Raw genomic sequence first — 11,980 nt, 5'->3', positions numbered from 1 at the left:
ATCTAGCAATCTCTTGAGCCTTTGCAAGTGCAATCCCAGGACCCTTTGCACTGACATTTGAGGCCTGTGGAGAGCAAGGAGGTTTGTGGTGGAGTTTGGTGAATTTTTGTTTTAAAGGGTTTTTCCAAAGGTTTCCAGAGGTTTAGAGGGTTGCTTGAAGGCTTTTCCCAGTAGTGTTCCCAATATAAGCATAAATGGGGAGTTGCCTGTATGGAAAACTGCATTGCAAAAAAAAGTATATATTAGGGGGAAATCGCATGAACGTGCTGTCAAGCTTTACTGAGGATTCTTAAAAATAAATTTTTGGTTCGGAAATGTGGAGAGATGAACTTAAGGTTGAAAAAACAAAAAGCATAGAGAACCGATACCGATGGATCAGTCCATGCCTAGCTCAGAGGATCCCACTGTCCCGTTGAAATGAGATTCACCTGCCAGCTTTGGTGCCTGGAACTGGGGCAGAAACAGTTTGCAACACGGTCCTTTGCCAGCTTGCAGAACGGTTGGGACAGGCCTGCTGGGCACCCACTGCTATTTCTTCATCCCTGGCCAACCGCTCTCCTCTCCCTTCAGAAATATTTTGAGCGAGACAATGCTGTCCGTCTCTCTTGGGCTCCTTTCCAAGGATTTCCTCATGACTGCAGGTCTGATGCTCCGACAACAACATAACAAATTAAGTGTTTGTGGTGCTGTTGCGCTAATGAGGGTTGCTTGGCAGTTTCGCCCTGGGAGTAAGTCTGCCAACTCCGGATGTTAACCATTCTGATACCTGAGCAGGTTTCAAAGGGAGAGTCACCCAACAGGAGCTAACTGCAAACGTTGCCTGCCATTATTTATTCATATTGAAACAACCAAGCTAATCATTAAACCAATTAATACAACCAAACAAAAGAGGCGAGGAAGGTTTTTCAAGATGAGGGCCACATTTCCTCCTTGGCAAGTTTCTGGGGGGCCCTATGCCACTGGTGGGTGGGGCTGAAAACAAATGTAGACGTAGCAATAAATGAGAGCAGAGAGAATTGTAGCAGATCCTTTACATCCCGGTCATCATCTGCTTGATTTACTTCCATCTGGACGTCGCTACAGGACTTCATATACAAAATCGGCCAGGCACAAGAATAATTTTTTCCCTTGTGCCATTAAATTGTTAAATTCATAGTTGTATAGCTTAAGGGGAGGTAAAATATGGGTGGGGTTTCTTGCTTCTTTGTATTGTGAGAGGAACAGTGTCTGTATGTTTACATTGCAATGTAGCCGAAACAAATTCCAAGTATGTTGGAAAATGTACTTGGCCAATAATAAATTATTCCTATTCCTATTCCTAAATGTCTGTTTTAACCTTCTTTGTCCCATAGGATAGTTTACACCCACCCACAAACCCACACCTGTCTCTATGCTCCAACCAGCAAGGAAGGGGCATTATCAGGGCAACACCGTAAAAGGGCTGTAAAGCATGAGTAGGGAATCTTTGGCCCTACAGAGAGATGTTGGTGGACTACAACTCCCATCAGCCCCAGGAAACACAGCCAATGGCCAGGGATGATGGAACGGCCATTGGTTCCTCATACCTGTCTTAAGGCAGTGGAAGAACCTCACGAACAAATATATCCTAAACTAGTTGGCCCAGCCACGCGTTGCTGTGGATTTTGTTTTGTTTTGTTTGCTTTTTAAAATTCTCCTGACTCCGAGAGTATTCTGGAAGCTCCCGTTTCCATTCTTCCCTGTCCCTTTAGAGCAGGGGTCAGCAACCTTTTTCAGCCGTGGGCCGGTCCACTTTCCCTCAGACCATGTGGTAGGCCGCACTATTTTTTTGGGGGGGGGATGAACTAATTCCTATGCCCCACAAATAACCCAGAGATGCATTTTACATAAAAGAACACATTCTACTCATGTAAAAAAACCAGGCCGGCCCCACAAATAACCCAGAGATACATTTTAAATAAAAGAACACATTCTACTCATGTAAAAACAGCACGGCGGCCATTTTAAGTGAGGGCACTGGGGACCTTAAAGAGCATTCTCCCCCACCCTAGTCCCAAAATTACGCACCCCAGCGACACAATCCCCTCAGAGCTGATCTTACTCAGTACGACCTCTCAGACATGCCTCCTGCTCCGTCTTTTTTTTTTTCTCGGTGCATGCGAAGCTGCGGTGGCCATTTTAGGTGAGGGCACTGGGGACCACCCCAGCCCCACCCCACCCCACCAGCATTGCTCTGGCCAGGTCTGATGATGTCGACGGGCAATCCGCCTTTCTACTGGATGCTGTTGGAGTCTTCATTCCTTTTGCTGGTGAGGTATAATAGGCGCACCACTTTTTTTGCCTGTATTCTATATATTAGGCATGACAGGTGTGGGTTTTTTTAAATTTTTATGATGCCAGATCCTTCCCTGATGGTCAAGTTACGCTTTGTCCTAATTTGATGCTGTTTGGTGCAGCGGTTACGGAGAACATAGGTTTCTGGCGTACACACAATGGGAACATAGATAGATAGATAGATAGATAGATAGATAGATAGATAGGCTGTTCTCTTCTATCGCTGGTACTAGGATGCTACATTTTAAGCAGTCAGATTAGGTTAGCTTTTTTACATTGTTTTTGTATGAGGCTCTGTGGATTTATTTTATGTACTTGTTTTTTTAAAAAAGTTTTTATTTATACTTTTCAAGTTTATACATTTCATTAGTTTTACAACCAATTTAACATTTCAAAGTTTGACTTCCTTCCCCCTCTTTCTGCGGTTCCTTAAATTTATTTTTAAATATCTTCTGCAGATCCAAATTCATTTAATTATCTACTTTAAATATATATACTCTTATGAAACTGCAGGTTGTTACAATCATCTTGCCAATGTTTTTATCTGTTTGAAATTTATCTGTAAATGTTAAATAAACCATTCCCATTCTTTTATTTAAAAAAAGTTTGTTATCTTGATTTATTATTCCGGTAAGTTTCTGCATATTTCTGCATATTTCATACAAAAACTTAATGGATACATATTCTCTGCACTTGTTGACCTGGTTCTTTTTTTAATCGTTTATAATACACGTTAATTTTGTTGTTGTTTATTTGGTAACTGTGAGGTGATTGAGGCACAGTTTTGTGGAGGGGTGGCACACTGATAAACTGACGGTGAGCAGAGGTGTTGGGGTCTTGGGCTGCAGGCAGTCGAAGACACAGTATTCCAGGTGACCTCACCTGGAATACTGTGTCCAGTTCTGGGCACCACAGTTCAAGAAGGATACTGACAAGCTGGAACGTGTCCAGAGGAGGGCAACCAAAATGGTCAAAGGCCTGGAAACGATGCCTTATGAGGAACGGCTTAGGGAGCTGGGTATGTTTAGCCTGGAGAAGAGAAGGTTGAGGGGTGATATGATAGCCATGTTCAAATATATAAAAGGATGTCCTATAGAGGAGGGTGAAAGGTTGTTTTCTGCTGCTCCAGAGAAGCGGACACGGAGCAATGGATTCAAACTACAAGAAAGAAGATTCCACCTAAACATTAGGAAGAACTTCCTGACAGTAAGAGTTGTTCGACAGTGGAATTTGCTGCCAAGGAGTGTGGTGGAGTCTCCTTCTTTGGAGGTCTTTAAGCGGAGGCTTGACAGCCATCTGTCAGGAATGCTTTGATGGTGTTTCCTGCTTGGCAGTGGGTTGGACTGGTTGGCCCTTGGGGTCTCTTCCAACTCTATGATTCTATGAAGAGCTGCAACTATTTTTGCAGTAGGGTCCCTCTCTCTCCTGCATCTAGCCTTGACAAGCTGGCTTCTTGATACCTTGCCTTCCCATGAAAGTGTGAACAGTTAAGCAGAAAGAATGCTGCCAATTTATACTAAAGCAATTATGGATTTACTTTCCCTCTCACACAAAATTCTAGCAACTGGCTCTGTATCACTCTTTTTTCCCTTTTCTTTTTTTAGGCTATCTTTTTCTTCATTGCCTAGCAATGCTGCTTGGAAACTGCAGCAAACCCCCCACCCCACACACAAAAAACCACCTGCTCCTAGATAATTCTGAACTGGAGCTTCTTCGATCTTCCTTAGGGATTAGATCCTGCCTGCTCTTCTGTGCATTAGCAAAGTTATTTTCAAACTAGCCTGGCACCCACATTTCCCAAATGTTCACCCACATTTTGCAGAGTATCCCGATGACACTGTTGCTAAATCATGATTTGTTGAGATTTTATTTTTATTTTATTTTTTAAAAAATTCAATGTGATTGCTGTGTTCTCTCAAGTGTGAACAAAGCACGACTGAGGCTTTTGGGGTTCCTGTCCCTTTAGTTAAATGTTTCCTGCTGTCAGCTTCTGCCCCTCCTATTGCTTCTTGCTGAGCATGGCCTCGGCATGGCTGGCTGGAGGGTTGATTGGAGTTGTGGTCCAAAACAGCTGGTGGGTGGCAGGTTGGCGAAGGCCGGTTTAGAGGATTCCAGTGGCAGTTAGAATCATAGAACTGTAGAATTGGAAGGGACCCTCAGGATCATCTAGTCCAACCCCTTGCAATGCAGGAATATGCAGCTGTCCCATATAGGGATAGATCCTGTAACCTTGCTGCTGTCAGCACCACGTTCTAACCAATTTGGCATTCCAGTTTTGGTGACCTGGGTTCTCTACCCCTTTCTCTATGCTTCCTTGGCTTGAGGTCTGCATTCCCTCCTGGGCCACATTCCAAGAGGCAGGTGGACAGGGCTGGAACCAAAAAGACTCTTGTCTTTGAACATTAGACTAGGGCCACATTTGGGTCCAGGCCCTGAAGTTCCCCAATCCTGGTAAAGAGGGAAAGATAGCAAAGTAAACAGCTGAATATTACATTATCAATAAGATTCAAGATGTATAATTGTTAAAGGCAGCTCAGATATTTCATTTCCTAAATTGGGATGGACCACCATACACATTTTGTAGACCAAAGATTCCAGATAAAATTCCTGGCACCTCCGTTCATTTAAAATACTTTCTGCCACTTTTGAGTACAGGATTCTCAAGGTAACTAACAAAGGCACAACTTGGATTGGCAGTAAAATAATAAGCTGGAACAATTTTTTTATATTAAAAAAAAAGCCATGTTACTATATTTTCTGATGAAGAAATACAAATGTTGGCCACTCCTAATGCTGGGTGAGCATTATAATTTTAGGATTATAATTCACAGGGCCAGGAATTTCAGGTTTTTAAGAGAAGAGTTGGTCCCAATCCTACCTGGAGATGCTGGTGATTGAATGCATGCAAATCAGATGGTCTGACACTGAGCTGTGGCCCTTCATCATACGGAGCCAGGCGATTGATCTGTCTAGGTTAGTGTTGTATGCACAGGCTAGCAGCAGCTATTCGGGATTTCAGGCAAAGTATTTCGCTGCCCTTTCCAAGAATGCCAGGCATTGAACCTCAGGTCTTCTCATGCAAAGCAGACACTCTACCGCCGACGCTTTGACAAATCCTACCCTGCACAATGTTTTGCGCACGTGGAACTGAAACGAAACTCTTATGGTGTTGGAGAGAAAGTTTTATGTTGTTTCCGAAACCATTTTGATTAAAAAAATAAAGGACGCCTTCTTCCCTCATTGTCTAATCTCCACCCACTCAAATCTGGACTGGCTTTAAATTGAGCCTTCTTCTCTTACGCTAGTCACAATAAGTTCATGGGTGCAAGAGTGGGGGAGGAAAAACGCCACTCCTTTCCGAGGTTGTTTTGATGTTTAACTATATTCACAGCTGATGCAAAGGTGTGCCAACAGATTAACATGATAAGCAAGGCAGATGAACACACCCACCCACATAAATTACTTACGCCGTGATGGTTTTGAGCCATCCACTGTGGATCGTTCCCTGTGTTAAAATGGGCAACTGCTGCCACCGAGAATGGCAAGAAATTGTTACAGCATGGAGTGTTCTGGATTCTGGTTGTTCCATCCTATTCCCCCCCCCCTGCATTCTGTGGCAATGGTACACGTACTGTCTTCATTGGGCTTTTTTGGGGTACAAAGTACCGCACCAAAACCTCCTATTTGTCCGTGATTTCAAGTCACAGGTCCGAGAGGCCAGTTGGGTTTGCTGCGGATTGATGTTGGTTCCGATTCAGCAGTAAACTGCGGGTTTTCCCAGGGAAAAAAGTGGCAGGACGAAAGGAAAGCCTCTCGGACTGGAAATCGAAAGTGTGGGCGAGCCCTCTGAGCAGCCATAAGAGTACAAAAAGAGCTTGCTGGATCAGGCCACTGGCCCATCTAGTCCAGCGTCCTGTTCTCAAAGGCCCCTCCCAGATGTGCCGATGGGAAACCAATTTGACCACCAACTTGGATGGCTTTAAAAAGAGGATCGGACAAATTCATGAAGAAGTCTAAGTACACTGGCTACTAGTCATGATGACTGTGCTGCTCTGCCTCCACTGTTAGAGGCAATAATGTTTCCAAACACCGGTCCGAAGACCAGTCGCTGGAAACCACAGAAAGATAGAGTGCTCTTGTGTTTGGCTCCTGCCTGCAAGCTTCCCTTTGGGGCATCTGTTTGGCCACTGTGAGAGCGATGCTGGGCTAGATCTAGCAGGCTCCTCCTATGTTGTGCAACACTGCAACACTGTTCATTTGCCTAAGTCTCTGCTATAGATCTTTGGGCGTATCCATCAGAAAGCCCAGTGGAATTGCTTCTGCAATTATTTTTAGGCCTGGTACCTTGGCTGATTTAAAAGTTTTTATCTAGTAGACACATGCTGTAACAAGGGAAGATATCCCAGAGAGATAAGTGGGACTTGAAGAAACACATTCATGAGGAGTGTGATACATGTTGATCAAAAAGACATAGCTGAATTGTTTTAGGATATACAGTGGTACCTTGGTTCCCGAACGTCTCCGTTGACGAACGTTTCAGAACCCAGACGCCGAAAACCCGGAAATAAATGGTTCCATTTTCAAACGCGCCTCGGAAGTTGAATGGTTTCCGCTGCGTGTTTTTCTATTGCATTTGCAGCCAGACCTTTGCGCCTCAGTTTTTGAACATTTTGGAACTCGAACTGTCTTCCGGAATGGATTACGTTCGAGAACAGAGGTATCACTGTACTATGAACAGGGCTGGCTCCACTGCTAGGTGATGAGGGGTGGGAAAAGAGACTGCTATGTGCTGCATGACCTGTCCTGTATGGTACCCCCCCACCAAACTATGTCTATTGACCTCAGGTGTGGTTCAGGATGCTGTTTTGTCACATATTGGTACTGGTGCAAGGGGAAGAATCTGTAACATGGGGATAATCCTTAGTGGCCAGATGGAAAAGGGAACAGGTGACTATACATTTAAGAAACCTTTAGTTTCATTGGCCCAGTTCTGTGGAACTCTCTGCCACTAGAGATTCAGCAGGCCCCTTCTCTGCCAACTTTTAAACAGCTGCTGAAAACTATTCTGTTCTGCCAGGCTTACACAGGCATGTAAGAACAACACATCCTGCCACAATGGTTGATGTCTGATTGTAATTTTTTAATATATATTTTTCAATGCATGGTTTTATGTGTTATTCTAAAGCACGTGGATATTTTTCCTAGGAAATAGTGGCATATATATGAAATAGTGGCATATATCTCACAAATATATATAAATGTAAACAAATAAATGAATGTGAATTGAATTGAATTTCTCCCCACTCCCTTTCCTGGATCAAAGCAGTTTATCCATGAAATGTGTGGTGTGGCAGGAGGAAAGTGACTTTTGACTGGGAAGCCAAAGCCCAGAGAGTCCAAGGTTAAAGCAGGGGGCTGGGTTGTTTGGCTCAGGAGGACTATCTAGCTGGGTAAGAGTCCCTGTGTTGTTCTGTCTGTGAGAGCTGCCAGTCACTGCAGGCTGGTGGGGGAGCCAAAGGACAGCAGGCTGCACCTTTGCAACACCCCTCCTAGGATGCCAACTTTGCCTCTGGTCTCCCACCTTGAGCTGCAGTTTCGTGTACAGACACTGATCCCATGATAATGCTTATCACATCTGCTACTGATTACTGCACATTGACCTGCTGTTCAAGCAGGAGGAGATAGCAAAGCTGATCTCTGGGTTTTCACTTCACACACACACACACACACACACACACCCTTCCTTGGCAGTCCAAAATGTAGGCTGCACCAATCGGCAAGCAAAACTCTTGCGACATTCTGCAAAACGATGCAAGAGAGGCTGTGTGGTATAGTGGTTAGAGTGTCAGGCTAGGATCTGGATGGCCAGAGTTCAAATCCCCACTCAGCCATGTGCAGCTCACTGGGTGGTGACCTTGGGAAGATTTCTGGCTTTTGCAACCTATGCCTACCTCACAGTGTTGTTTTTGGGGATGGAATGAGGAGGGAGAGAATCATGTATGCCACCTGGAGCTCCTGGGAGGGGGGGGAAAGGCAGAATATGAGTGCAATAAAAATAAATATAATAAGTTATCCAGATGCATTTCAAGCAGGAATTAGATTTTTTTACCTGGTCCCAGGGTGGGTTACAACAATATAAAAATGCAACATTAAAATCAGTTAAAACACATTTATTTACCTCTGTATATACATTTGTTAGAACCACCTTATTATTCTGATCTAAATTGTTTCAACTGATTTCAATATAGCATTCTTTTACATTTTTTTTTGTAACTCACCGAGGGACCCAATTTTGAAGGGTGCACAAAATATTCATTAGAGGGAGGTAGCCAGTGTGGTGCCTTCCAGGTGCAATTGAACTACAACTCCCATCGCCTCTGGCTATTACCCATGCAGAACATGAGCACCCTGCTGGATCAGGCCAATGGCCCCATCATGGTTCAGAAAAGGGCAGCCCATTAAATGTTCAAGGGGTTGGAGTCACTACCCTATGATGAAAGACTGCCAGGTTTGGGGCTTTTCCTTTTGGAACAAAAGGCAAGGAAGGAGAGCATGGAGAGCATGGATAAAGGAATGTTTATCTCCCTCTCTTGTAACCCTAGAACTCGTGGACATCACATGAAGCTGAACGCTGGCAGATTCCATGCAGACCCAAGAAAGGACTTATTCATGCAGCACAGTTAACCTATGGAACTCGCTGCCACAGGACACAGCGAAGGCCGCCAACTTGCATAACTTCAAAAGAGCAATGGACAAATTCACGGACGATCAATGGCTACTAGCCACGATGACTATGCTCTGGCCCCGCAGTCAGAGGCAGCATCACTCCTGAATACCAGTTCCTGGAAACAGGAGGGGAAGAGCTGTGCTCTTGTGCTCGGGTCCTCCTTGAGGGTCTTCGCATTGGGCCATCTGGTTGTCCGCTGTGATGATGGACCAGATGGGCCGGTTGTTGGCCTGATCCAGCAGCCTCTCCTGATGCTCTTGTCCACCTCCCAAGAACAAGGCCAGGCTCCTTCTCTGCCCGATCAGTTGGCAACCCTACCAGCTCTTCTCCCTTCCCGTGCGTGGCTGCGCTTAGAGCACCCCATAGCTTCACCGAGCGTGAAAGGCCAGGCCTCAGCTGCAGCCCCGTGCCCACCATCCATGATGCACGAGTGCCAGGGCTGGATTTAGGTTTGATGAGGCCCTAAGCTACTGAAGGTAATGGGGCCCTTTAGTTCAACTGTCCTTTGTCAACAACAAATTGTCACAGTTTTTTTGTGTTGAATATATGCCATATGGTAATTTATGGACCTAATAGGTATCTAAAGCCCTTTGCACATGTTGCCATGCAATCAGTCCATGCAGAATATAGGCACCTGTTGTAAGAATTTCAAAACCCTATATATAGAAATGAGCAAACCAGGGCAGTGAAGGTCCTTTGTGAGTGCCTGGAGGATGGATGGCGGCTAACAGATTGAGGTTGAATCCTGACAAGACAGAAGTACTGTTTTGGGGGGACAGGGGGTGGGTGGGTGTGGGGGACTCCCTGGTCCTGAATGGGGTAACTGTGCCCCTGAAGGACCAGGTGCGCGGCCTGGGAGTCATTTTGGACTCACAGCTGTCCATGGAGGTGCAGGTTAATTCTGTGTCCAGGGCGGCTGTCTACCAGCTCCATCTGAGACCCTACCTGCCCACAGACTGTCTCGCCAGAGTGGTACATGCTCTAGTTATCTCCCGCTTGGACTACTGCAATGCACTTTACGTGGGGCTACCTTTGAAGGTGACCCGGAAACTGCAATTAATCCAGAACGCGGCAGCTAGACTGGTGACTGGGAGTGGCCGCTGGGACCACATAACACCGGTCCTGAGAGATCTACATTGGCTCCCAGTACGTTTCTGAGCACAATTCAAAGTGTTGGTGCTGACCTTTAAAGCCCTAAACGGTCTCGGTCCTGTATACCTAAAGGAGCGTCTCCACCCCCATCGTTCAGCCCGGACACTGAGATCCAGCGCCGAGGACGTTCTGGCGGTTCCCTCACTGCGAGAAGCAAAACTACAGGGAACCTGGCAGAGGGCTTTATCGGTAGTGGCTCCCGCCCTGTGGAACGCCCTCCCATCAGAGGTCAAGGGAATAAACAACTACCTGACATTCAGAAAATACCTGAAGGCAGCCCTGTTTAGGGAAGTTTTTAATCTGTGATATTTTAAATGTATTTTAATATTTGATGGAAGCCACCCAGAGTGGCTGGGGAGACCCAGCCACATGGGCGGGGTACAAATAATAAATTATTTATTTATTTATTTATTTATTATTATTTCAGGGCGCAGGCTAGAAGGCCGGGGCCGTTACTTACATCATAGGAGCCTACACAACACGAAACAAAACACTGTTGCTCTATGTAGGTTTTACTTCATTTTATTTTATTATCTTATATTTTGGAAATGTACATCCAGGTTTTTTTTTTTCTTTAAATTTTTTTGGGGGCCCCCAAGAGAGTGGGCCCTAAGCTACCTTGTTTAATTTATACGTAAATCCCGCACTGGCCAGGTGCGCAGGAACAGATCCGCGCAGCTCGCAAAGAGGCACGTCCCCTTTAAAGGCCGGGCCGGGGCGTGGCTTGGGAGCCTGGCAGAGCCCGGCTGGCCATGAAAGCCTTCGGAGCGGAGCACCGGCTCGGCATTCGCCGGTTGGATCAGCTGCAGCAGCGCGGGCCACCATGAGCGGGTACGTTGGCGACCTCAGCGCCAAGCAGGAGGAGGCGCTGGCCAAGGTAAGATGAGATGATCAAGAGGACTAGGAGCATGAACCTCATCCATCCATCCATTCTTTCTCTGCGTTGTGTTTACTTCACTCAGTTCTTTAGGGGGCTGGCTCAGATCCCCCAATTCTGAGCCCAACGTAGCCCCATTTCTCAAGAAGGAAAGCACACGTAAGCAGTAGCTATGGGGGCTGATTCTCTCTCCCCCCCCCCCCTACCCGCGAGCGCGCGCCGTCATTTGACTTATCCGGTTTCAAGCATCCCGCCCCCGTCCTTGGTGCTGCAAAAGACGCCCTGCGATCTCCAGGGATAAAACTGCCCACTTCCCTTGAGCGCAGGCGATGTCATGCTCAGCAGACTGACTCTGTGGATATGTTTACTCAGAAGTCGCCGCCGCCGCCCTCCTTTGATTTCTAAGGGAGGGGTTTCATGGGTGTAGCCGGGGGGCGGCGGCGGGGGGGAGGGGTAGCTGCCTCCCCCTAAATCAAGTAAAAATAAATAAATTACTTAACTAAAAGTAGAAACTGTAGGAAGATTTTGACAGGTTTTTCTGAGCACTTGCGGGTCAAAAGAAAGTTATTTTCAACAACTGTTGTTGAAACGTTTCAGTCCGAATCTGCTAGATAGAGCCAGAGACAGGATGTCAGGTGCCCCACATTAGTCCTGGTCACCTGCCCCCTAACATATGCGCATGGGGGGGGGATATGCACGTGCAGGGTTGGAGTGCTTTTTTGGGGGGTGGGGGAACTTCAGCAATCATCCTGACCGGTCTACCTTGCAAGGTTGTCGCTTGGTTGTACTTTATCTCCTTCCCTTTTCTCTCTGGCCTCCTCTGACCCATATTTACCTAAGAGGTAAACAGTGGGTCACGATAGCAAGCGAGATCCCTCTCTAGCACATACCTCAAAGCTCTTCACTAATGC

The 11,980-nt window shown here is 46.1% G+C and overlaps 1 protein-coding gene across 1 annotated transcript in view; it reads left to right on the top strand.

The window, feature by feature from the left end:
* Positions 1 to 10,914: 10,914 nt before the first annotated feature.
* Positions 10,915 to 11,980, top strand: part of SEC14L2 (SEC14 like lipid binding 2) — a 38,405-nt gene continuing 37,339 nt past the window's right edge. The window contains exon 1 of the mRNA XM_033174897.1: positions 10,915 to 11,069. Within this exon, the coding sequence (XP_033030788.1) occupies positions 11,016 to 11,069 (54 nt within the window). The 5' untranslated portion in view covers positions 10,915 to 11,015. The remainder of the gene's footprint in view (positions 11,070 to 11,980) is intronic.

The sequence above is a fragment of the Lacerta agilis genome, chromosome 17 (genome assembly GCF_009819535.1).
Source record: "Lacerta agilis isolate rLacAgi1 chromosome 17, rLacAgi1.pri, whole genome shotgun sequence".
In the NCBI taxonomy this organism is placed as follows: domain Eukaryota; kingdom Metazoa; phylum Chordata; class Lepidosauria; order Squamata; family Lacertidae; genus Lacerta; species Lacerta agilis.
Note: the sequence above shows the minus strand (reverse complement) of the source record. Positions and strands in the feature narration are given on the sequence as shown.